The sequence below is a fragment of the Seriola dumerili genome, unplaced genomic scaffold (genome assembly GCF_002260705.1).
Source record: "Seriola dumerili isolate Sdu_G_001 unplaced genomic scaffold, Sdu_1.0 BDQW01000016.1, whole genome shotgun sequence".
In the NCBI taxonomy this organism is placed as follows: domain Eukaryota; kingdom Metazoa; phylum Chordata; class Actinopteri; order Carangiformes; family Carangidae; genus Seriola; species Seriola dumerili.
In genome coordinates, this window is record NW_019174271.1 from 1,133,288 (window position 1) to 1,160,798 (window position 27,511).

Here is a 27,511-nt window from a genome sequence, read left to right on the forward strand (position 1 = left end):
ATTTAAAGATGATCACATATTACACATTTACTGACAATATATTACATATTTAGACATAGACATAGACATACAACATATTTAGAATACATAAAAAATAAAATTAGTTTTCTGTCTCAATAAGCATAGTATTCTGAGAATATGTATTGTTCTATGATAATATGGTGGTATTATTTATTAATACAATAATAATGACTATAATTTATTTAGTTTTATTTTTGATCTTTTAAACATTGTAAATTGCTCTCTTGAGACAGGCATTTCCCAGATACACAAAAACAAAACAGCAACAACACAACCTTGACCTAATGTGCTACTTCCAACCTGCCTTTCCTAGGTAAAATATTGGAAAAGGCAGTATTGAAACAGTTGGATGAATTCCTAGGTAAAAATAAAATCAATGATAAATTCCGATCTGGCTGTAGAAGGGGACATAGTACTAAAACAGCACTGGTAAAAATAATTAATGATCTTAGAGTGAACGCAGATAGCAAAAATGCATCTATTCTGATACTCTTGGATTAACTGCTGCATTCGACACGGTGAAACTTGGACTGGTCCACGAGGCACAGCCCTACACTGGTTTAAAACGTATCGAACTGGCAGAAAATATTTTGTAAGCCTTGGTGACCATGTCTCTGGAAATCATGAAAGCCTTTTTGGTATTCCACAGGGGTCAATTCTTTGTCCCTTATTATTTTGTCTATATATGCTTCCACTTGAATTATCACTGTTATGCTGATGATACTCAGTTGTATATATCTGTAGCGCCAGATGACTCTCATTTACCACAGAACAAGTTGGAAGTAAAAAAATCTGAGGTACATTGATTTTAATTCACACATGAACAATGTTACAAAGATCGCCTTTTATCATCTAAGAAACATCACTAGAGTTAGACCCTACCTTAAACTGGAGGATGCCAAAAAGATTACTTATTGCTTTTGTTTTTTCTCACCTGGATTACTGTAATGCACTTTACTGAGGACTACCAAAAAGAACTATTGATAAACTGCAGCTCATACAGAACTCAGCAGCCAGGGTTTTAACAAGAACCAGGAAAAGTGACCACATCACTCCAGTTTTAGCATCATTACACTGGCTGCCTGTGTCATTGAGGATAGATTTTAAAATTCTCTTACTTGTTTTTAAAGCTCTTAATGGTTTAGCACCTTCATACATCTCTGACTGCTTATCTGAGTATGTTCCAAACCGTCCCCTTAGGTCGTGCAGTGCAGGCTTGCTGAGTGTTCCAAAAATGAGCTATAAAAAGTTTGGTGAAGCAGCATTCTGTTTTTATGAACCCACACTCCCACCACTAATCAGACAAGCAGCTTCTGTCGATACTTTTAAGAAACAGCTGAAAACCTATTTTTGTGATCTTGCTTTTAGTTAACTATAATTTGCTTTTACTTGATACAGTTTGTATTCTTTTGATTCTTTTTATAGCTTTTTATGTTTTTTTAATATTGTTGTTATATATGTTAAAACACACTGTTGTGTGTTCTGTTGTGATTTGACTGCTCAGCTTCAGGACAGTTACAATTACTTGTTGCAACCATCTCCACCCTGTCAGCCATTACAGATCATCATGTGTAACACACACTGACCTTGACACATGCTAACCATGTGACGTAGAGGTCAAGAAAACAAAGATTCAAACTACGAAAGTTTTGATTAATTCAAATAAAAAATCAGGACAGTTTGACAAAAATACTGTTCATGAAAAAAATGAATCACTTTCATTCCTCCAGAACATGTTGAATGTGTCTTCTGTCTTCTGGTCGAGGGAGGGTGTAACTGAGCATGTGCAGTATGAGGGTCATCACTCTAGCATGTTTCTGATAGGAGGAATAAGGCTTGTTGCAACCATCCCCAGTCTCCCTGGAGGAAATACTGTCAGCTAAAACAGACAGACAAGATTCAGAGCCTTTAGCAGCTTAGGGTGAAACTCCTCCAGCTCCTCCACCATCTCTCTGTTGAGCTGTTTTAACTACACCAGTGACTGTGGAGGAGACAGTAAATATCTCATCATTCACTGCCTTGTACAACCTGCCTCATACAAAACCATTTCATGAGTGTTTTCTTCTTCTGTTTCAACTCTTAGGCATTTTTCTCTCTCAGTGTCACCATTTTAAACGTGTACTAAGCAACTAATGCTACCATTGTTAGCTGGACTGTGCAGCACAAACAAGTCACTTTTGAAATCAGGGGTCATCTTTATCAGGAAGGGAGCCGGGCCTTTCTTAACCAAAAGACTTAAGCCCGACCAGCTGCAAAACGCCAGATCCTGGGAGATGAGGGAGGATGTGGGAAGAAGGCTGCAGTTTCCAGAAGTGGTGCACAACTCTGTGCCCTGATACTGTGCTCAACTGAAAGCCAGAAAATAATTCTGGTTGAGCTGACAGTGCCATGGGAGGAGAGTTGTAAAGAAGCCCATGAGAGAAAGGTCTTGCAATACCAGCATTAGTCCAGGAAGGAAAAAGGATGGCAGCCATGGTTGTTCCCCATGGAGCTCAGCTCCTGAGGTTTCCCAGTCAGATCAGCTGTTATCAGCTCTGGGCCTGGTCCAAAGGAGCAAGAATCAAGCGGCTCGGAGGATGGGGGGAGAGGCTGAACGAGTCTCTTTCCGGATTCGGAGTAGACCAGTGGATCAGAGCTGGAAGCCAGGGGCAGATGGGCAGTGGTTTGGCTGCCACTGCCGGCCCACCAACTGGAAAAGGTTGTGGTTCAGGGTTGAACACTCAGGCACAGGCTGGGAACCACCTGATGATACCTGCTCCTGGCTGAAGGCTATGGTGACCTCATTAGGAAACTGCAGAATGCACCCCAACAGGAATATGTTGTAAATAAATATTGAGGATTTCAGTACCCTGGTAGCTTTTAAGATCATGGCAAAAATGACCAATACCCCATTAAGTTTGATAACTACACTGGGCTCCAAAAGTCTGAGACCACTTTCCCATTGGAAAGGAAAGGAGGCTGAGGAAGTAAAGAAAACCCTCTGGAAACAAGCTTTGCTGATGTTGTTCAGACACTTGAGGCTCAGTCTTCATTTATTATTTCCTTGGATATGAATTCTCCATAATGACCATATCCCAACCATTTGGGCAAATGTGGTGTATATAGGCATCCTATCTTAGAAAGATAGCATGGTCTTCTGTGGTGAAGTGTCAGGAAATATTTATTTTCACAGCTTGTGAAACTTGTCGGTTTGTTGTGTTGTTGTTTTTGCCTCTTCCTTGTACCAGAAATCCCACTCGTTCACATAAAGGTCAGCAGTGCAGGTCAAGAGCAAGAAAGAGAGATGAGTTAAAGAAAAGATGAGACAGAGGAGAGCATGAATGGCTTGTTCACCTTTCCATTTTTCAATATGTCTGAGGCCGCCTCAAACTCTCCACAACCATAAACTATTTCAAAAAGACCTTTCTCTCCAGGGGAGAAAAACTGCATTATAACCATTAAAGATGATAGCACTGTCACACAAACCAACTATCTATCTCATCTCCACCTCCCTTACATGGAAGACAAACGTATTGTGTCTCTGGGAGAAAAACTACTTACCTTGTGTGACATGAGAAATATCCTCATAATACAACAATAATGCAATGCAATGATAATGGCCATAATATTATTCTCCCTTTATCGCATCTGGTCGGGAAAATTGGAAGTTCATAAAATAAATAATGTTTACAGCGGAACTGCCTCACTTGTAATCGGCTTATATGCAATTTACATAAAACTCAGAGTCCCATGCAGTCACTCTGATTATGATATTTAAGAGGAGCAGCAAATAAACACAGACTTCATGGACAATCCTGGCATCCAGGGAGGAAGCCCTGTGACAGCCTTTGTCAATAGTGGAACAAAAACACTGACCAGCATCAGCATATTCTGCCTTTTATTTAAAATAGCTCATCAGTCAGTTGTTGCTCTGACCTCTGCATCAAAATCACAGAAAAGTTATTTGTGAATTTAAATACATATATATAAATATATACTATATATATATATATACTAGAAACCCTTGTTATCATTTGATCTGTGCTTAGATCCCAGGATGACAACTGCACCAACAATATTTGCAGATAAAGACCATGAAACACAGCAGACAGCTCTGGAAAAAAGAGCATGTGGCTGCTATGCCAACATTGCTTAGTTGTACTCTTACACTGTTGTTAGCACTGTGGAGAAATTTACAGCAAACACATTGGAAAGCAGGTAAACCAGCAGATTCTTCACACCTCACATTGTGTCAATACTTTGAAATGTAGCCTACACATACAGTGAGTTGACATGGATGGAATAATGACACTTTTACCATGACAGCATACATCTTGTATCTATTTTAATATTTGTAGAGCTCTAGACTGTCAACCATTGAATAGTAAAGGAATAAAAGGCACAATCGTGTTTCCATAACAGCTGAACAAAAAGTCTGTGTGACCAAAACAGACCAGAGCCAATCATCAACAAGGAGTCATTCACAGACCTTGATAAGAGACGCCCACCAGGTAAACTGAAATGAGATAAATGTGATGGGCCACACTGGAAGCTGTGAGAGCGCATCAGCTGACAGCGGTCCTAGAGCTATGTTCACAGAAGCGACAGACATCAACCAAAGAAAAACATCAGTTGAAGCGTACCTTTTCAGCCTGTTAGCCTGATATCACAGCGTTTTCTGTAAATCACAGCACGTCCTCCGATCTCATTGACCTTATCTGTCTACCTTACCCTCTGATACGACCTATAGCAGCAGGTTTAAGAAACATTCGTCACCATGGCTACAACAGTAAACACGACTTGGCTAGGTTTACAGAAAGATCCCGGTTTGCGTCAAAATGAGTGTTTTATTAAGATTAGACAACTTTCATCATCATGATTACAATAACAAACGTGCAGGTAAGGTTGTGGAGCAGTCATGGTTAAATATGAATTATTATATGTTTCAAATGGGAAACAAACATCTGTCTGTTGTAGCAAAGTGTTGTGATGTCCTATCCATCCACCCCAACCTCCTCCCACTAAGGACTTTGTTGCCCTTTATACTACGTCACCTGATATTCTGCTGTTGCTGTCGTCATAATCAGTACAACCACTAGAGGTCAGCTTATTATTATGGGTCACATCATGGGTCTTAATGAGCTGCTTGCACAGACGCCATGTAGACTGTCATAAAAGTCATGCAACTACCTGTACAGCTGCATCAGTCTTGTCCATGTTCTTTGTGTCCATTTATTTTATCCGTGTTTTTTCATTTTTGTAGCTAGCTGTATAGAAAGGTTGCATCTTTATTCTTAATCCTCCTTACAAAGCTCTGATTGGTCGAGTGTCGGGTGGAAATAGCTCTCACAATGAACCCATTTAATTGGTGAACAAATCAGACATGTGGATGATGATTCTGAGGTTTAGAACCAGGCTACAAACTGGTACCAGATATTTGCCCCATAGAGATATAATATCAAGATCCAGCCAGAAATCTCTCGGCAGTAACTCTGACAATAATGCTTATGAATGTCTGTGCCAACCTTACATGATTAGTTTAAATTTCATGTCATGCTTGTTCTGTGTAAATAGGCACATTAATGGTCAAATAATGGTTATTGGTAATTTCCTTGTTAAATCAATCTACTAACCAAAATAAAACAAGCTTTAACAAAAACCCCTGCTGAAGATGTCATTGTCTAAAAAGACAACAAGGCCATTTAGGCTGATGTGGTTCATTCACCCGAGCTCTTCCATACTACAATAAAGACGGACTAAAGCTTTTTTAACTCACAAAGGCATCTTCATTGCTGCTATTGAGCGTTAACCTTCAACAAGAAAGGTGAACTGAGCTCAGAGCAAAGTGTGGTGTGTACAATCAGCCCGGATTCAATAGGGGTAAGCCTTGCTTTATAGTGCCTTTCACATTGTGTGTGTCTGTGTGTGTGTGTGTGTGTGTGTGTGTGTGTGTGTGTGTGAGTCAAACAGAGAGAATCACCAGCAGTGTGGTGTAACCTGGCTTTGTACTGCTGCTCTCACAGTCTGCTGTGGCTTTCAACCCGGCAGACATTTGCTTCCAGAATTGCCAACAGCAAAGTCAGGATCTGAGGTAGAAATTAATTTTGGGAGGAGGCGGGCGGGGGGGGGGGGTGCTGATGCACATACAGTACACTCAATAGAAACACGAGATGAATCCATACTATGTGTACTTCATAAAGAACAACCATAACCTTTCAATAAATTTTTTAGTTGCTGCTGTTCCGTCACCGTTGTGGTTTTCTTTCCAGCTTGTTGCTTCGACCTGATTCCTAATGTTGCGTTGCACTATCCACAGATCACTTGTCAGTCAAACAGCAAGACTGCTCCTGGCTTTCCTTTTTTTTGGGTTTCTGATTTGGGATTTTCCATTAATCAGGTTTCTGTAGGTGGCACTTTGTCATCAGTGCGCTCACCGTAAATATCCAGTTTTTGTTCTGGAAAATAAAGACACATCAGTTTGCGTCCAGAGGAGGACTTTTCCATGTCTGTCAGATATTTAAAACAACAACTGGAAAAGCATTGATGAGCCGAATACATTTTCACTTCTGTTGCAGAGTAATCACTGACAGAAAGTCGACATTTACCTGCATGACAATGGCTAATTTTACTGCTATAAAGTGGTCAAATGTTCTTTTTTCTGACACTGAAATGACAGAGATAAACAGTGTCTGTGGGGAGCTGTCAGGATCATTGAGCACCAGCTCCAGCACATGTTCAAACAGCTTATTTCAAAGTGTCAGTCAGTGACTGGCTCATGACTTTGCTAAAAACCAGACCAACAAGGTATCAGCACAACATGCACACAAAGATGCAGACACACACGGAGAATATGGACAAAAACACACCGGTGTTATGATGCATGAATAATATTCCTGGGAGACAGTTAAATAGTCACTGAAAGACCCACACAAACAAGTCATTTAAACACTGCTTTCTATATGTAGTTCGGTATGGTTTTGTTCGTATTTTTCTTCTCTAAAACCTGAAGACCCTGTCCTCAGACTCTTGACCTTTAATGAAAGACAATTCATCAGTTAACAATCTCAAGGAATTTTATCATTTTATGCAAAACCTTTACTAGTTGGGAATCTTTTTTTTTTTTCTATGAGAAGATCAAGTTCAAGTTTTTGTTAGAATGTTCTGATGCCACACCTACACTCTTCTTTAACCCGAGACTGTATGTATGTATATAAAGTTGAGTTTATGAGTAGTTCAATACATTTATGGGTTTTACTGTTTCAGCCTTACTTGGTCTGGAATGACCAGTACATTATGGTCTCTAATGTCAGCTATAGATAGGTTCTATAATGCTTTCCAGCCGACTGTTACTCACTGTTAGCATTCACCATAACCTACAATCATTACTTATAATTAGACGCTGTCCTCCTAAGAAAGATGAGAGTAAATGTTGTTTCAGCAAATGCCCAAAAACACCATATATTAAAGTTAAAGTGACAGAGCTCAGTATGGGTGGTAGGAATTATGTGTCTTGTTTGTTTGGAACAGAGGAAGACATAATGTGACATTATTATACAGCGACACAGACTGCTGTTTGTTTCCCACTTCCTACTGAAAGTAAATGTAAATCTTTTTTTTTTTTTGTTTTATTTTTTTTTTTTTGTAACCATGACCATGGTGGTTCCCTAACTGTAACCAAATGGTCATCTCTGTAACCATGACGACAAAGATGTCTTAAACTGGATAAAGTAGTAATTTTTACCCAAACCACAATGAACCCTGACCAAGCTGTTTTAGTTCCACACCAAACCTTATGGAACATGAAGGTATTTTGTCATTTAAATTACAGAGGTCAGTCTTCAGTTATCAGTGAGCAGCACCAACAGCCACAAATGACAAACACTAAGTTAACACTGCTCTGCTCATTTCACACTGTCAGATAGAGAGAAAACCTCTACACACTGTTTCCACTGTGTTTTTATAATCTACCTTATTCTTTGTCCCTTCCCACATTTTCACCTTTGCTTTATTTCAAAAATATGTAAAACAGCTGACCGTAGAGAAAGTCTGTCTGTCGTCAAAACTTGGCTCAAAACCAACTGGTAGCCATACGTTCTACTCTGGATATACATTCATGGTTCCCATAGTATGAATTCTAGTTCCCAGTTCCTACACTGGTCTACTGGTCTTGAGCACTTGATGTGACACCAGGTAGAAGCCAAGTTCATCACATGTTGAAAAAAAAAATACCATCACACCGTTCACTGAACCCGAACTTGATTGATATTCAGACTCAAATGTATCCCACAATTCACCACGGTCTACCAGGTGCTGGTAGTATTGTTCCTACAGGCTGCTTTAGGACCGACATTAACCAGACATGAAAAGGTTCATGACGTCGGAAACCATGTGAATGTTATCATTCATCTCCAGCTGCTACAAAGTTACTGCAGACCTGTCGAGGTAAATATTGAATATCACATTATTTTATCAAAGATGTTACGTCCCGTCCTTAAACATTTTTTGTCATTCTAAATATCATGTGACATATTTATTAATTGTATTTCATTGTTATGTATTCACAGGAGTGAAAGGAAGTCCCTGTTAATCAACTGTGTCCTACTGAGCTCAGGAAATATGTCACACAAGTAGACGCTTGACCTCCTGGCTTTTTCCTCTAACTGCATCCTCAGACCAAAACATCAGCTGTGCACACATCTCAATTTGATTTGAAGATTACTTCACACATTCACACTCCCGAGAGGATAAACCCTGTTAATTAACCCTGTTCGTGTTTATCTCTCATCATCCCTGATGGTATGTTATAAATTTTATGTTGATCATTCCATCTGACAGTTTTGCATAATTTATTATCGTTATTGTTTGACAGTTAATATTGTTTTTAATCCAACTAAAAATCTGAATGAAGAAAAATCAAAGGAAGATGTCCATGTAATATTTGACGCCAGGTTTCCTCTCTGCTCTTCAGAAGGCTCAGCCCAACTGTGGCTGATGGGGAGGGAGCCAGAGCAGCGTCACTGACATCAACCTGGCCAACTTCAAACATTGTTATTTCCACTCCATATCCTTCAAAGTAGCATAAAGGGTCCAGAGGGACTTGGGGGAGAGTGATTGAGCAGAGAGCCAGCTTCCGTGCAATCTGCAATCTTCCCTGCAATGGCATGAGCCCCCCTCCCACCAGTCGGAGAGCAGTGATCATTCAGAGCTTCACCACTGTGATTAGGTTATTCTATTTCATTATCTTATTTGTCAGAAGGGCAACAATTTGTAAGTGTCTGTGTGCGGATGGGTCCATTCATCCATCTGCCCATTCATTTACGAGCCATCTTCCCTTTTTGTCTTCTTCTTCCTCCCCTCCGTCTTCCTTTGTTCCTTCCACAATCACAATTGCCGGCGCTCCATATTATCCTCAATTTAGCCAGAGAAGAACTGTGTTAAATTGATTTTTTGCACAACTCAGAAGGATGTAGTGGCTCACGAGGAGATCAATTTTCACTTCTGAAGAAGGATGGACTTTTAAGTTTTAACAATGACATAAGCATGGAACCCCCCCCCCTCGCCCCAACCCCCCAAAAAATCAATAACGAATTCAGTTATTTTGCAGTTTTTTTCTACACGTGAAAAAGCTACAGTGTTTCCTCACTAAATTGCCAGAACATCTCCATTTTATTGGTAATTATAAACCATCTTGTGCAGCAATCAACAATCAGAGTTCATTGTGTTCCGCTGAACACAGATGAGGTGATAAAACATCACGGCAACGAGAGGAACCTGCAGCAGCAGAGAGCAATCTGCCTCCAGATAAAGGATTATAGATTCAATTTATTTTCAGTGTAAAGTGAGTAGACAAGGCGGGGCAGAGGAGAAAATGACATCCGCTCTTAATTGACCATTGGCAGAGATGCAGCGGTGCATGTAGACCAATGTTCAAGGCTACATCGGTGCTGCAGTGTTCAATCTCCTCCTCCCCTCTTCCTCCCCCTCTCTTGGTTCTGTTGAATTTTTATGTGATCACAATAGTGCCATTAGCGTCACGGTACATTCACTTTATATTGGGTAAATACAAGCTACTGACTGGTAGCCCCCCCAGCGGAAATTAAAAGAGATTTAGAGGTCTTAGGTGCAGATCCTGCAACCAAAAACAGACACCAGACTGAACCTGAGCCAGATCTCGGGGTCTAAACTTCAGAGTTTCAGGCTGACTTTGAATGTAACCCTCAGGTCTGCACCTTCAGTCAGCCAATCCAAACACACTTTATACAGAAATGATCTTGGCTTCATCAAGTTCGAGAGATTTTTATTTCACTATATCCCTGTTTATGTGCATGACTGCCAAAAAAAAAAAAATATATATATATATAACGTAATATAACTGTTTTAACACTAACACTTTCTTATGCCATCACGTGTTTTCAAACCCACACAACTTTCATTTAAATTCCGGTGGCAGAGACAAATATGTCAGGCTGAAGATTGGGGGAAAATGTGCAGAAAGTGATGTGAAGTTCACTTGTGCTGAAAATTGCAGTTGTAAACACTGTAAATTAGTTTTGTGTTTTGCTTATGAAATGGTTTCTGAGAGCTGTAGTTAAAGTTGAAGCAGTTACAGTGAGGAGCTGAAGTGTGTGTTCCTAAAAGCAGATGAACTCTCAGTTCATTCATTCAAGAGATGAAAGCAGTGGAACTGTCACTTGACGTGTTAATGCTATAAGAAGCTGAAAGTGCAGTTGAAGTGTTGCAGTGCACCTTCAGCTGTGAAGTGTCACTTTGCTGAAAAAGCAATGACTGCGTCAAAAATGTCAGTTGAAACATTAGAGCTGAAAGTAGTTTAATTTTCCACTGAACACTGAAATTCAGTTCGTTCAGTGTCAAGTGATGTTCAAGCAGTGAAAGCAAATGAAGTGAGCTTTCATTTGAAAAGCTGAAAATAAACCGGAGCTTTTGAAATGTCACAGACAAAATCAGATTCAGTTGAATTTGAAGTGGAGATGTAAGGTCAGGGAAAGTGAAAGCAGTTAAAATATCAGTTGAAACGTCAGAGATGAAAGCAGCCGAAATGTCAGTTTGTCAGCTGTGAAGTGAATGAAAGCAGTAGAAATTTCAGCTGAAGTGGAAGAGATGGAGACAGTTCAAGTGTTGTAGCGTCAGCTGCTACGTAAGCACTGATAGCAACAATGATGTCAACGGAAGTGTAGCAGCTGAAAGCAGTTGAGTTGTCATTTGAAAAGTTGTTTGTTGTGTGCCGACAATAAAAATAGATAAAAGCAAGTCAAACTGTCAGTATGAAAAGGTAAGGTTTTAAGCAGTTGAAAGTAACAGGTGAAACAGTTTGACAGTGCTGGGTTGAAGTGATGAATCACATTTACTTCTGTTACAGAAACAAAGTTTATTTCAATACTTTTATTTTTTATTTCAGGATTTTTAAATATCAGTAATTTTACTTTTACTTAAAATGTTTTTATCTTGTTACATTTTGCTATATGAGAAGTTGCTGTTTTTGCTGTAGTATGTGTGTTTGTGGACTTTATATTGTTCACACAGCTCTGCGTCATCTCCCTTAGTGCTGCTTTATTCTGCTGTTTGATAAGTGTAAAGCTATTTAATTTATGTAGTTTAATATTGCCACATGAAGTCTCCAGACAGCCTTTCCTTTTCCAAGTCTTTCCCGGAAAATTTGAGTAAGACTATACTGAGGACGAAACCTGTATATTTATAATTGATAATCAGTTATCTGACTGTGAAGTGCCTGTCTGTAGAGATGGAACATAAGGGCTGTGTCTGGTTCTCAACTGGGAACGTTGAGATGATGTTCTGTGAGAATAGACATTGATATTTTAATTCTCTTTATTTTGAAGCCCAAAGGTGTTGTTTAATTTAATAGCTCAATCACATGACATTATTATTACTAGTCACAGTGCAGTGCTCATTCAGAATGTAGCCTGATGGGAGCAAAGGGCTCCATTAACAGAATATCACTGATGACATCACAGTTGATGTCAGGGTTCGGGTCTTCACAACTGTCAGAACATCTCTGAAACAGAACGACTCGTGGTGAGCAGCGGTGAGTGGGCGACTGACTTCTTTACATGTCCTGTATGTAAAATATATAAGGTCTGTAACTTTTCCACTGCTCTGAACAGAACAGAGGAATCAGGTTTGATGATAACACAGGACTGTGTCGAATTTGGAATCGCCTCTCTCCACATCCATCATTCTGTCTGTCTCTCTCTCTGTCTGTCTGTCTGTCTGTCTGTCTTCTGCTTTGTTGTTTTTCTTCCATTCAACCACTCTGCCTCTGCAGCGACAGCGGCTGTCTGGATTGGCGGAGAGCTAAATTGCTCAGTGTGAGCTCGGTCACGGCTCAGCTCTCCTTGAGATAATGAAATGACAATTAATGGGAAAGCTGTTGCCGTTCGCTCGTTTGTTCACTCACTAGTAGAGCAGCAGCATGTGGGGACAGAAATCACTGCAGTCATGACAGACTCTGGAAACTGCCCAGAAATCGTTTTCATATTGAATAGCTCCTGATGTGATGTCAAAAATCCATGTAAATTTAGAAAAAATAAAGTGGAGTCTATGACTCTCTGGCCATCTTTCAAAGAAAGTATAATTCTGTTATCAAATTTCCATGCCAATCTCACTTCCTCCCTTTTATTGGCAGTTTATTTAATAGAGAGATATCACTGAAGGTCTAAATGTCAAAAATCACAAACCATATATTTTCCATTGCTGTCAAAAGCCACTGCAGCTTCAAAGCCATGTAACCCATGTAAAAGAAGGTATATCCTTTATTAACCCGGTGACACTTAAGTCAATACATTATTTACCATAGCCAGAGGCCTACACAGCACAAAGCCACACTGACTCTGGCCTACTGAGATAGTCCCTGACAGAACAGCGGGAGACACATATATTTCCTTGAAAAGAAAGAGCGAAAGCAGACCCTTGGGTATCTCATAAAACGTCTCTCCAATATGTGCTGTGAAGTGGAAACTCGAGCCATCCCAAAAACCACAGAAAAAAAGAAAATCTATATAATTTCTGTCTGCAGCTTTTGTCCATTAATGCATTTTTCTCTCTAAGTCAATACACGTGTAGGATAAAATTGCAAATGTATAATCATTATCTCAGTAGAAATAACACTTGCCCATGGAATAGGAATGAATGTGGAATATATGTGGTTTTGTTTTTTTTATAAGATTCCAGGCAAGCATTTTATATTTTCTCTCTCTAAATACAATTAATTTAACTGAAGGCAAAAGCTAGTAAAGTATGACATGAAATTACATCATCTCTGTTATTATGCTAGTGGGGGATGTGATAAAGCTGTGTAATCTAGTTAGCAAAGTCCCTGTTTGCATGGCTGATCAAGCTAAGCTTCTTGTGAGTGCATTACAATGTAAAAGCTCAGTTAAGTACACAAAATTAAAACAGAGCAGAGTTGATGCAAAAACGTGGAGCACACTGCAGCACGGGAAGGTTCAGAGTACCTGGTACTGGTTGGCCTTTGCAAGCTCCTGATTGGCTGACTCCACATTGGACGATGCGGTCTGGATGTAATCTTCGATGCTGTCTGAGAAAACAAAGAGCAAATTTGTTAATGGGTCATTTTCCCTCCAGCATTATGACAACACTGCTTTCAAAAGAATTAGCAAAAAAAAAAAAAAAAAAGAGTTAATGAAATAACACTAATCTTCCCATAATGCAACGTGATTGCATCTGTCATTAGATACTCCCTGCCTGGTAAATACACATCTTTCAAACTCTATGCCTCCAGGTTGTAAATGCAGGGTTAGATTAACCTTCTGGAACCATTTCTTCACAAACATCTGTCCAGCACTCTGCCAGATGAGCACAGGCCGTAAAGGCCTTTGTCCGGGCACAGTGGAACCAAACCTGGCAACACTGCAGTCACTGAACCCAGCTTTTGGTTGCTAAGGAACCCCCACCACCCCACCCCACCTCTCCCCCGACACCACCATTTTTATGTGTCTGTTTCAATTAATATTAGTGGTGTTGGTAGCATACGAACAGCCTTGGTGGGCCTGTGTCCACCCACTTTGAGCTCAGGCCCATCCAGTCTTCAAGCACAAACAATGAAAATCAGTGTATTTTTAAAGCTCCATACAGTCTAAAGGTAGATGTCCATGTGTTGTTTGATTATAAAGCAGGTCTAGGTTCTATATTAATACTGTTAAAGCATCAATGCAGCATCATTCTGTATTCAGAAACTGAGCCTTAAAACCAGCCGTCAGAACGTCTGGAACTTTGTGATGTCACAACAAAGCAGCCACCACCGCCAACTACGGTTCCAGCATGGCCCACCTGGACCCACCATCCAACCCTGCAGGATTTAGTTTCTCCATGTGTTTCCCTGAAATCTGTTGTATTCTTATTGGATCTTTATTAAGGACCTCTTCAGTTTCTAATCTTTTTAACTTCTTTACTGATCGCTTACTTTTCGTGTTGTTTTATGGTTTACACTTGGAGAAGGCGCAGTCTACCCTACGTGGTTTTCAGTCCATCTCCTGCTAATCGACTCTCCAAATCCCACTCCACAGCTGCCTGAGCACCTCACCAGTGTCCCTGATGGTCTGCGATTCTGCCACTGATGCTCTACTGGCTGGCCTCCATGCACACTGGCACTGTAGCAAGCAGGGGCTCCGCTACTCCTGTATAGGACCTGGACACTGCGACACTGTGGATGGTCACCCTGTTGCCACCAGATGGTCCAGCTGTTTGCAGTGGAACCAACCAGACTTAAGGCTGCCGTGTACAGCTCCACACCAAATGCAGCCGGAGGATTTCAGGGACCTTTAAATATTCTCCAGATAATGTGACATACTGAAAATAAATTATTTATGTGTCTGGGTCTTGTTTCCACTCAATAATGATTCTGTTTTTAGTAAAACTATCAGGTCAGGACATCCTGTCACTGAGCTGCTACACTGCTCAGAGCCGAGGAACAGGAGCTTCTCAAGCTACCTGGTTCCAGGTAGCCTCAAGTGTAAATATTGGCTAATCCTGCTGCTTAAGTCTGCATGACAACACAGAAAAAGCTCACATTCAGCTGCCATTCTCAAAGCTATTGCCATCTCTCTAAGACAGGAAGTAGAGATACACCTGGATACTAATTCATTACTTTGTTACTTTTCATTAGCAGTTGACTGTAAGCAGCCTAGGACTTGAACTGGACATGAGGTTAAGCCCTAGTGACACATTTCCCAAGATGACTGATATCCTACAGGCCCTGGTCCCCCTACATGACATAGTGGACAGTGATATTACTCACAGCGTCAATGCTAACACACACTGAACTTTATGTACACGTGTATCTGTACACATAGTGTAACACTGATGCTAGGAGGTTACTGTCTGCCAGCTGTGAGTGGTTGTTGTCTTACATGAATGGTTACCACGGTGTGAAAGGCTACATTGCCATGTCCTGCATCAGGTGTTGTGATTTTGCCTATAATATCATTCCTGTCGACACCATAGGTTGGTAGCTTGTTGCTTCTTTAACTTTGGACGAGCTAGTAGTTTCTAGTTATTCTAGTTGTTCGAGTTATTTCCAGACTTCATGCTAAGCTAGGCTAACCCGCTGTGCACTTAACATGCAGACATGAAATTGATCGGGTTCTCACGTTGTAGCCAAAACTGAGGTCGCAAGATACAGCCTGACCTTGCCCGGCTAGAACTTTAGAGTTATCTGAATGAACTACATTTATTGTATTCAAATGGTAATGTTGCAGTTTTAATAGCTAGATAATATTTAGCCCTCCAAGACTAAATGAACTCTTTTATCATACTTGTGTATCCCACATTGCTTAGTCATCCTTAGTTCAATAGAAGGACTGCCTTTTGTTCATACTGTTACTCTGCCTTGACAGCACATTATGTGACAGCCCACCCCTCTGCGTTACCAAGGACTTCTGGTCTAATAGCTTCCACCGTTAAAACAGCAGGCCCTCCTTTAAAGCTTGTCGATACACAGAAGTTAATGGGACGAGACAGAAGTTGTTTAATGAACTGAATGGTCCAAAATATTTGCGCTCACTTATACAGATATTTACAACTGGCTGATAAGAGAGTGCTATTGATTGTTTTGGTGTTGAGAGTGTACAGAGATGTGGGCAAAGACTTCTCACAGTTTCATGTAGCGATGGCCTCTGATAATTACTGCACCAGTTGAGCTTGTAGAGAATTAACTTTTGAACCTAACAAGATCAAGAGGTTGGGTTAATGAATTGTGCTGATTGACTAGATGCATTTTTTTCTTTTGGTGAGTTAGAGAAGACAGGAATACATGTTTATATTCACCAGCTGCTGAAATAGGATTCAGTCTTTTTCTGCCTCTGTTGTTTTTCATGAGTGATTGATTGATATTCGTCTTTTAAGGGTAACCTCTCTCTAAATCCACTTTTTCTTAATATAGTCCAACAACTCCTCCACTCTGAGCAACCGTACAGGTTGTTTTTTCAATCCTCTGATACGACCCATAGGAGTGTCTGCTGAAATAGTTCCCTTACCCCGGCAAGCATACTGGACCTCGGTCTTCATTGTTACAATAACAAACATGCAGATAGTACACAACAGTGTAAGGTGTTTTTGTATCGTGGTTTGGATTAAAATAAGTAATTCCTTTTGGATTAGATGATTTTTGTTGTCATGGTTACAATAACAACGTGGTTAACTTGTTGAAACGTCATGGATAATAGAAACAATATAAACAACTTGTTTCACATGGGAATTGAACACTGCGCCCCTGTGTCATATTCATCCATCCACCACAACCTCCTCCTGACGTGGACTTTGTCTCTCTTTATATCACATCACAGCACTTTTCCCTTTGCTCCTGTCATAATTACAACAACCACTAGATGCCACCTAGCAACAAAACCTAACTATGATGTCATAAGATGGAGGCCATCTTGGACAATACCAACCATCCTCTCCACAACATTCTGGCAGGAGAAGCAGCTGCAGCTGCAGCAAACATCTCATCTAACTGCGCTGCAGAACAGAGAGGTTCAGGAGATCCTTTGTTCCCACTGCCATAAGGATATACAACACCTGAGCCAAAGGAAGTCGACTAATATAATTATTATTGTTTATTAATTATTAACTGTTTTTATTATTATTATTATTATCAGCAATGAGCTAATGGACACATGAATTTCCCCTAGATAAATAAAGTAGATATCTATCTATCTATGTTTTTTTTTACAGATCACTATTTTTGTTTTTCCAGAAAAAAAAAATCATAATTCTATCTAACCAATCATATCCTGAGACACTCTATCCTATCCTACGAGACGAGTGTCACGTTCACCTCCCACTCCAAAACCGCTCATCATATAAAAACAGCAATCAACTATTGGGAAGTTTAGACAGAATGCAACTGAGTGTAGCAGTGGTAGACATTTAACATCTACTACCTGCAGGGTGTTAAGTTGCCCTTTTAACTCTAGTCTTGTTTTTGTCGGGGGCATTATGCACATTACGATTACAGCACCAATAAATGACTTTTATGTTTGAATGAAATTTCAGGAAAACAAATTTGAAATTAGATTTTCCATTAAATTTATGCTACAGTTAATGCATCTAATCATGAACATTTGAACACATGAAAATGTTTCTGTGCTCAATGAAACACACAGCTTTGTTTATGTGTGGCTCTTGGGATGGCAGTGTTGGTTGGTTGTCAGTCCTCCACTTCGGTCCTGACTTAAAAATCTCAACCATTATCCATTTAAAATTTGAATTTGTCCGACACTTTGGTCAGGACCAAACACCTAAACAGATGTTTCTTTTCCATGGTCAGCCTCAGTTGTATGGTGTGTTTAGTGCTAATTAGCAAATGTTAGCATGCTAAACAGGTTAAACAAAAATATTTCAATAATAATCCATGTTAGCCTGCTCACATTAGCATTTAGCTTGAAGTACCACCAACCCTAAGCACAGCCTAATAAAACTGTTAGCGTGGCAGTAGTCTTAAGAACAAATATTAAAGGTTACCTGTGTGTATCCTTGAGGTCTAACAAATGACTTGATTGAATTTCCATCCTCATACAAGCTTTGCAAGGCTCAACGTTTTAAGATTTTGAAACCTGCATTTTTACAGTCATGTTTATTAGCTTGCAGTCTTCTTCTTCTCTGCCTTTTTTGTTGTGGTTATTCATGGTCCCCAGAAGATGAGTCCTATCATGGCAACACTTTGACTTTAAAACTTGACCATCAGGACAAAAAAATCTAATACAGACATTTCCAACAAACTGAGAAAATTCATGCTCTCAAAAGGATGAACCTTTTCACTCTATGAGCTTCACTCTGGCACCACCCTCAGGCCAAACTGAGTTTGATTCATTCAAGTCTCAAAGGGGAGAAACCCTTATAAGGACCCATTGAGATTTCTGGTATCTCCTTCTGAACAAATTCATTCATACGTTCCAAACAGGCCAAACAAACACAGATCTGTAGTAGATGATAACATCCAATAGAAACAAGCCTCTAGCATCCAATCCCGGATTTTAATCACCAAAAAACAAGACAATGTTTTCTTTTTATGTGCACAAATGAATATGTTTTTAACACCTCTTTTGTACGTTGTGCCAGAGTTTACGTCTGTCTGCTAAACCTTGATGATTGTGTATCTTGACTCACAGGCTTTAATATAGTGTGTCCTTAGCCAGCATGAATAAACCATAAAAGCACTAATCCTTCCTTCTTGAGCCTATTCATTTCTTTGTATTACCTGCTGCTTTTGCAACAAACGCCTCCACAGCAAACACATTATTCATATCCGCCACTACACCAAGAAAGCCTTGTTCAAAAAAGGCCAAAGGCAATTTCAGTGCATCTCTTTTTAATAGGTAGAGGTCCATTATTGTGAGGCTCTGTAATGATCAGATTAGACTTCTGCTGTGGTATAATGCTATGAACTCTGCAGTCTTCTGCAGTCCTGTTCTATCTCTCTGTTCATCCATTGGGGTGGGAGTACACTATGTTCCTCCACCTTCTATGTCCAAAACACCATATCAACAGTCTTTCACATGCAAATGACAAAATGGCTGAAAGACTCTTCATGCATGTGTGATTGTCCTGAACGAGCACGAGATGTAGCACAATTCACAAACAGAAGAAACTAAGATTGCTGAGTGCTATGGAAGGAAGTGTTCCATTTATTCTATAGCTGTGTCCCAATTCAGAGGTCTCCTCCTTCAGAGGCTGCATTTAAAGACCAACTGAGTCACAGCAGCGCCACTAGACTCATAGTCTCATTTCAAAGGCTCCTTCAAATGTGTCCAACAGGTGGATCCTTCATGGCCCAACTTATTCCAAGATTCATTGCACACCAGTAATGAAAGCTAACAACACTGACAGAGAGCCTGAGGATTACACTGTGAAATGTAAGTACTGTGTTTCAGCTCAGTTCAACAGCTTACGGTACAACTGTAAGGGTAAAAATAAGTTTGTTAGGTAATGCGCTTTAAGTGAAATCTCTAGCTCTGTATGGTTTGTGTCCATCTCTGGTGCCGCAACGCAGCAGTAAGGGCTGGAACAGCTGGTGACACAAAGAGAAAAAATCCTCTGTGAACCAGACCGTCTCATTTCAGTTCAGCCTTCGCGGTCTACGACGTAGGTGAAGGGACACACCTTATATCTGACTGAGGAAGTGAGATGAGTGACATTCCTCTGGGTTACCTCAGTTTTTACCAGTAGGTTCCTGGATCTTTCCTTGATTCTGTATGTTAAGCTACAAGCTACAATGGAAGGTATTCTCAAAATACACACCGTATTTATGTGGGTTGTTCAAGTTTGGTGAAGTTCGCTATAAGAAGTATTAAGTATTTCAAACAAAACCTTTACACAAATTGTGAAAAGTGTACATATGTGTCTCAGCACCATGTATTTTTTTTTTTTTTTTTTAAAGAACCTTTTTATTTGAAGGATCCGAACTAAAAATGAAAGTTCACCCTAAATCCTGAAGCTAGGTGATGTTGTGTTCAGCTCTCTGTGGGTAAGAGATTCAAGCGTGATGCAGTTCTCAGTGAGGTCTTGGGTCTCAGTGGATGTTTTATCTTCGGCAGCTGATGGAAAGCACCTGCCCTGGTGTGACATCATTGATTTGGGTGTGGCTGGAGGCAGAGCACACTTGAAAGTTTGAGAACGGTCTGAGTCAGCCTGACTCTAAAGGGTATTTAAAGGGCATCTACATTAGCCTGATTGAAGGCAGCAGACAAAAGGACACTCTACAACAAAAAGGCACCAATTAGAACAAGTTATTGCTCCTCTTTCCCTCCAGAAAACCACCACAATCAAATACACACACGTTTCTACACACAGTTTTTACACTTAACAGTTTAGCGCCATAAAGCCAGATGTACATAAAGCATTTAGCTCTTTGCTATTGTTCTTATATTGTGGGCTCTAACCTTTCCAGTTACAGCCTACGATGGTGAACACACAGTTCTATGAGGAATCCTGCTCAGAAATGTTTTTGATTCATAATTTTTATGGACAAGGGCGACATTAACTTTAAAAACACCTTAGTAGTAGCATAATAATGTAAATGAGGCTTGTGTGTTCAACAAGGTGGAGGACTTGATGTAAAAAACATCTTGTCAAAGGTAGAGAATTAGCATATCATTCGCTAGTTATTGGATGTTAACACAAGAGCTTTGCTAACCTCTTCAACTCCAGTGTCCTACCGCCGTGTTATTACAAAGACATGTTGAATGTCAGCATTGCTCTGATCTGCAGAACAGTTTTAAAGGTCATTAAGTAGCAAAACTTTAAAGTATGGGGCGTCGCGTAGTGCAGTGGGCCACGCAGGTGCCCCATATATAGAGGCTACAGTCCTCGCTGCAGCTGGCCCCCGGTTCGACTCCTGCTTCGGACGGCCCTTTCCTGCGTGTCATTCCCCCTCTCTCTGCCTCCCCATCTCCTGTCTCTCTACTGTCCTGTCCATTAAAGCCACAAAAAAGCCACAAAAAAAAAAACTTTAAAGTATACACTCACAGGGAATGTATATATAATGTAAACAAAGTGATGCTGAAAGACTTCTTTGAAGGTGCAGTCATACTCTACATGTTTGAAGCTACAGCTAAATGATGGGTGTCTATTTTTAAATTTAAGAGTATGTCTTATTTTTATAGTCATCCAATCCTATGAAAAGACCAAAAGCAACAACTACCAAGTATTATGTGTCTAACAAAGTCTGATATAAATATAAAACATGAAAAAACACATATAAATGTTCCACAGTACACAGAGTGACATGTTATTGTTTGAGTAACTTTTATTAAGAATTAGAGCATCCAAAGGTTTTTGGAATTTATGGATTTAGTTAAAGCTCAGTCCACAGAGAAATACACACAGCCTGTATTCATAAACTGAGCCTTAAAACCAGCCGTCAGGAACTTCTGGAACTTTGTGATGTCACAATAAAGCAGTCACCAAACCCCGCCCACCTGGACCCACCACCCAACTTTGCAGGATTTGGTTTCTCTGAGTGTTTACCTCAAATCTGCTATATTCTTATTGGATCTCTTAAGGATTCTTAACTGAGTTTTGTTCAGCCTCTCCAATGATCTGTTCAGCTTAGAGTTGGACCTCTGAGAAAAGAATGAGCTGCTTGACGTCTTCGTCTCTGTAGCTGCTGCCCAGGGAAAGTATATACGCTGGCGTAAGACCACCGTTGGTCCCTTCCACGCACTCGCATTCTCTCATTTGCAGTCCCAATTTATCGCATTCAAAACTCTGCACTTTCTGGTGGTGATGGAAGGGTGGATTGCTCCTTCTCCTTCTGGTAATCCACTTATAATATATAATATATATTATATGTATGAACGTATCCGACTCTAGCTGTCCCAGGTGCCCTCTCACCTACCTCCCTGATGTCCCTGATGGTCTAAGCATCCGAACATCGTGAGCAGGAGGCAGGGGCAGCTTTGGGCTTTGGGCAACACTGTGGGCAGGGACCCCGATGCCGCCAGCTCCAGTTTACAGCTCCATACCAAATCCAAGCTGGAAATCCAGCATTTTAGTCCAAATTTGTCTGTCCAGCTCATTTCAGCGCCATCGCCACTAGGGCAGAGTTTTATCAAGCGACAGTAGTAAGCTACAACCCATTACCTGTGGCATCACTCAGAAACAGAGAGAAGCTCCAGAGAGAAGCCTGAGAGAGGAGATGTAAAACTCCACTGAGATGGTTTTTGGAGAAGAAGAAGAAAATATGGAGCTTTAAAAAAAAAAAAAAAGATTTACGTCTCCAGTGGGAACCAGTTGACGTAGGGCTGGATCAGAAAAGGACATGCAGACTAACCGAAAGGCTAAATTTTTGGTTTTGTTTTTTGTGGGATTTGACAACAACAACAGAGAAAAAAACCAACCTTATCTTTCAAAGGAGTCACTGGGGACACTAAAGATTTAAGGGTTAAATTAGGTTCCCAGTTATTTATTTGGCCACAAAACAAACTGCAGATGAACTGACTGTCCTCCGGCTTCTGCTTCAGGTGTTTTGCAGAAACAGCATAAAGATTAAAATTTGGAAAGTCATCTGCCTTATCACACCTTTCACTTCTTCCCAGAATTGATCTACAAACCCATCACAACATTATTTTTTCAGGTTTGTCTATTTGTCTGTGTCGTTGTTTGACATTATTAAGTAAAAACCAATTCTCCAGTGAACGCTGCTGATGGAGCCAGACGCCGCTGATGGCAGATTTGTGACCCAGCAGCAAAGCCTTTATATCTGCCCTATATCTTTGCACTAAGTTTCATTCTTTTTGCCAAGTCTGAATCACTGCAGGGTGCAGAGAGCCATTTACAGATATCAGGGCGTCTAAATGGATTTTCTCTAACTGGCCACTGTCTGTGTGAACCCACAGCATTTTGCTTGTCATCACAGAATCTGTGGCAGCAGCGAGGTGGAGGTTAAAAAGTTTGTTTTGCCCAGCAGAAATTTTAGAGCTCGTGTTATTAATCAAGCGCATCGAATTAAAAAATTACCACAAAGGTTATCCATGCTAACTGAGTCAGGGATAACAATGTAAACAATATTCAACACACTCACACACACACACACACTCGAACCATGGATACACATCTTACCTATGGCGTCTCCTTGTTCATGGACCATACTGGCCAGATCCTTCATGATCTGACTGACGTCCAGCATGTCTCTCTGTGGAGGAAACACACAGTGAACATGAATGTTACGACACCATTCAACACAGTGTCTGAGGTCTATTCATGGAGATGAGCTGGGAACACATTACGTTGTGTGTTTTGTCACATATTCAAAAATGAAACACTGATCTTCTCCGGGTGTCACCTTTAATGTCACGCTAACAGGTTATCAGGCTAATTAGCTTCAGACACAGGGTGTAAATTGGTGTGAGTAAACTGAAAGATTTGCCCAGTCTGTACATTGCTAGCTAGTTTACAAATAACATTAGTACAGCCACTATATTGGCTATGTGGGTGATTAAAAACAGACAGTGCAGTTTTCACAATATATATATACATGGGTTGTGAGTGTCGCTCTGGTTTGGTGAACACAGGATTGATTCATTTTGATGTGTGTGAAACAAAGATGAGAATCAGCACCTGTAAGTCTGAGGCCAGAAAACTAATCAATGTCTTCATTATCAGTAATTCTGATGATTGTTTTCTTGATCAATTCATTTATTCTTTATTACTATTTGGTCTATTAAATGTTAAAAAATAGTAAGCAGAAAGAACACATGGTGATATCCCATCAGTCCAAACCCTATGGTTTCATTTCCGATCCAGTTTTACTATCAAACAAGAAAAGATGAACTTTTCTTTGTTTCGTTTAATCGACTCATCAATTTATCATTGATTTGAATTGTGTTTCCTATTTGTTGTTATTGTTACCTACTAAAGGTCTTTGTCAGGGTCTTGGTTCAATTTTTTTAAGAGAAAAAATTTAATGAAATCTTAGGTAAAGATTAGATAAAGAAGAAAATAAAATACGGATTAAATACCTTCATCATTTCAAGTCCTAATTGTAAAAAAAAATCTTATTTTTGTCCACAGTGATCTCCATATAGAGACAGTCCACACGTATGTATCACATGTGTAACTATATATGAATTGGTACAAAGAAAAGAAATGTAATTTCCTGTCTCTTTAAATGACAAATTCAGTGGATTTGTGTTTAATCCTAAATGCTGTCTGTTCACTAGAAGTAAAAAAAAAACAAAAAAAAAAACAAATAAAAATCTGGTCAACATTTTAGTTCAGTTATTTCTGTGTCAGGGTGCAGAGCAAGCTAGTGCAGCTATGGCTGACCACAGTTAATTCTCCACAGCTTTGAATCTGCTCTCAATGTTTCAACTCAAAGCAATATGAAAGCTTCTAAAATCTCTGTCTATCTCCTGCTCACAGGTCCCCCCTTTCTTCCATTATGGCTCTGTGCAATCACAGCTGCGTTTGTGTAGCCTAACCCACTGGGCCATCCATCACAGGTGGCGGAGATTGCTGTGGAAACTGGCAGCCATCCTGCCACTTGGCAAAAACCATTTGAATGGAGCCAAAATGGCCCCTGGCAAACCTCGTTATGCCTGACTTTTTTTTTTTTTTTTTTTTTTTTTGCATTTATCTTTGGGCAACCCTGTCTATCATGCTGTAGCAGAATAACAAATTTATTTTACCTGGCAAAGCATTGGGCAATCAGGGCTCATTTCATCATAATGACAGAACAGTGTGTAACCAATTTAGCAAATAATGTGTGGAAGTGAATGTGAATAGGCAACGAGAGAGAGGCACACACAAGGAGAAGGCAGGGATGTGATGGGCTGGGACCCCTGCCTGAGGGCTGAGTGGGTGGCCAGGCTTTGGTCCAACACTGTGCCCTTTTCCATATTTCATGGGCTTTAAATTCTGCTCATGGCCAATCTAGCAGGCACTGGATCCTGGCACCGGGCTCAACACCAGAACTGGAGATTTTTCTCCAGGTTTTTCAACAGGTTTACTACAGGAGGCTCTTATCAGCCAGGGCAAGTATATCATCGCTACCTGCAGATAGTTTCTACTTCACCCGATCAGGTCTATGTGGTTTCTCAACACCTTCAGCCTGGTTCACTTAGTCTGGACTCAAGTAAAACATGATACAGTCCTCACATGTCACAAATCCACACTACATACTAATGCTACACAGGTTTCTAGTCTGTGGTGTGTTCATGCTGACAACCAGACGGTAAGCATGCTGGATTTGTGAGTGTGATTCTGACGGATACTACTCTCCTACAAGCAATCACCAGAGAAAGTAAAGAATCTGAATGAAGACATTTTGCTTTCTATCAGTGAAGTTTACACTTCAGGTAACAGGTGTTGTATCATCTTCTGTTAGTATAAAGCAGTAAGGTATGTTGATTTGTTTGTATACTAACTAACAGCTATAACAGTAAACTATACTGTACTACACATATGTAGTTCATACTGTGTAGAAATGTAGCATTAGTCCTGGGTGTCCTTCAAAACCTTTTGATATTATACTTATATACATACAATAGGCTGCACATGGGAGTAAAACTTTTAGATTTACTTTAGTTTTATTTTTAAGCTCTGTCTCTTTAATAATAATAACAACAACAATAATAATAGTAATAATAATAATAATAATGCTAATATTAAGAATAACTTTATTTATACAGCACTTTTTTAAACAAAGTAACAAAGTGCTTTACAAAAAAAAAAGTTAAACCAGATAAAAGAAAAATCCAAAGTACCTGAGCAGAATAAAAAGAGTAGAGCAGCATGAATTAGAAAAAACAAAACATCTCATAATTATGCAAAAAAGTCAGACAGGAAGTTAAGAGAGGAAATAAAATATGTAAAAACAATAATTAGGGATAAAACACCCTCAAACGTGTTTGTGTGAATAAACAGCCAATCACCAGCATTATTAGATCTTGGTCTAAGCATGCTGCATACTGATTGGCTCTTTGACATTGATGAGATTTACTCATTTACTCCTTAGGTTTCTACATGAGGTATCGAATGACGAGGGATTTTTGATCCTTGATAGTGTCAAACTATTATTCATTATTGAAGTTGTATACCCAGTATAGGTCTGTAGTATAGGCTTACTACAAACTGACCAAGAGGTGTAAACATCAAGTCATGTGACTGTCACTGTCAACGCTACATGTACCTTTGTTGGATAATTACTTACTAAGGCTCCGATCACACTCTGTCCATCAGATCACAAATCTGATGGAATTCTTTCCTGTAAGTATTTCCGTGTTGCTTTAATGAGACAGAGCAGCAGCTAGCTTCAGTGTGACTGCAGTGTAACTTCAGCTGCTGTCACCACGAGGACAGAGGAGACAGATCGTGGACGAATGAAGATAATCAGACAGTGAGTGGATATTTCCACCGTGTTCGCAGACACAGTTACTCTGTATGCCTCTAACAGGAATGTTTCAACACCTTTGGCATAACACAACAAACATTTGGCTGAAATGCATCTCAAAGCAGAAATGGTGTGAGGAATCACATTTCACTCTGTCGAAGCTGTTTCTTACATTTACACTTAGCTCTGAAAATTACTGAAACTTTTGTCTTTGTTTATTCTTTTTTTAATGTTTATGATTTTCCTGGTGCTTAAAAAGATCATATGAGGTATTAGGTGGTTATGAACATTACATTAGTCCAGACTCGAACCCATGGCCGCTGCAGTCAGGACAAAACTTTCATGGTACGACATCAATCACATTATTATTGTAACGAAGGTCCACCATAGGAAATGTATCACTGTAATCTCTCTGGGTGGTATCAGAGGGTTGTTCACACAGGAGACACAGGTCCTTAAAAACTCCCACTTCCAGGTTCCTGACAAGTTTTTATCCAAGTGCCATTAGAGATTAAACTGCTGATTATGCAACAGTTAGGTCCAACCAAGAAATCTGATTGGACGAGTCATTCCATGAGTGCTGATATAGAGTACAACAGCACTGGGACTTTTAACTACGCTTTACAGGTGTTCTATTAACCGCTAATCAGCGTCACATTAATGGTCGTTATCTCTCTTAGATTGTAACAAACAAAGATGAAAATATTTCCAGAAATAACATTTGAATTAAATGATGTCTGGTCGTCAGAGGGTGAAGGAAGAAGCCTGGATACTTCAGCGCACACCTGAGGTAACGAGTAGACAAAGTAGCTAGCTAGTGTGCACTGTGCAGGTCAGGAAAAGGTTTATGTGTTGCTTAGCAACAGCCCAGTACGAGTCCAGCTGCCGAACTATTTGTGTTGATGAAACCAAATAAATGATGAAATTAACAAACAAGTCATAATCTGTTGTTGCTTATTTAACTGATCTGGCGCTCGTAGAACTGTTGTGTAAAAGCTGCCTTCGGCCTCGTACCTGTGACCGAATCACAGCTGTGCTGATATTCAGTACATCTCTCCCTCTCGTCTGATGTTGCTTAAATATCAGTAATATATCAGCAATATAAGTACAAACCCATATCCTGTC

At 39.9% G+C, this 27,511-nt stretch overlaps 1 protein-coding gene across 2 annotated transcripts in view; it reads right to left on the bottom strand.

Moving 5' to 3' along the window:
- tsnare1 (t-SNARE domain containing 1) overlaps window positions 1-27,511 on the bottom strand; it is a 188,632-nt gene that overhangs the window by 53,005 nt on the left and 108,116 nt on the right. For both annotated transcript variants that reach the window (XM_022750926.1, XM_022750919.1), the window contains exons 9-10: window positions 23,116-23,188; window positions 13,491-13,573 (exon numbers count right to left, since the gene is read on the bottom strand). In XM_022750926.1, the coding sequence (XP_022606647.1) occupies window positions 13,491-13,573; window positions 23,116-23,188 (156 nt within the window). The remainder of the gene's footprint in view (window positions 1-13,490; window positions 13,574-23,115; window positions 23,189-27,511) is intronic.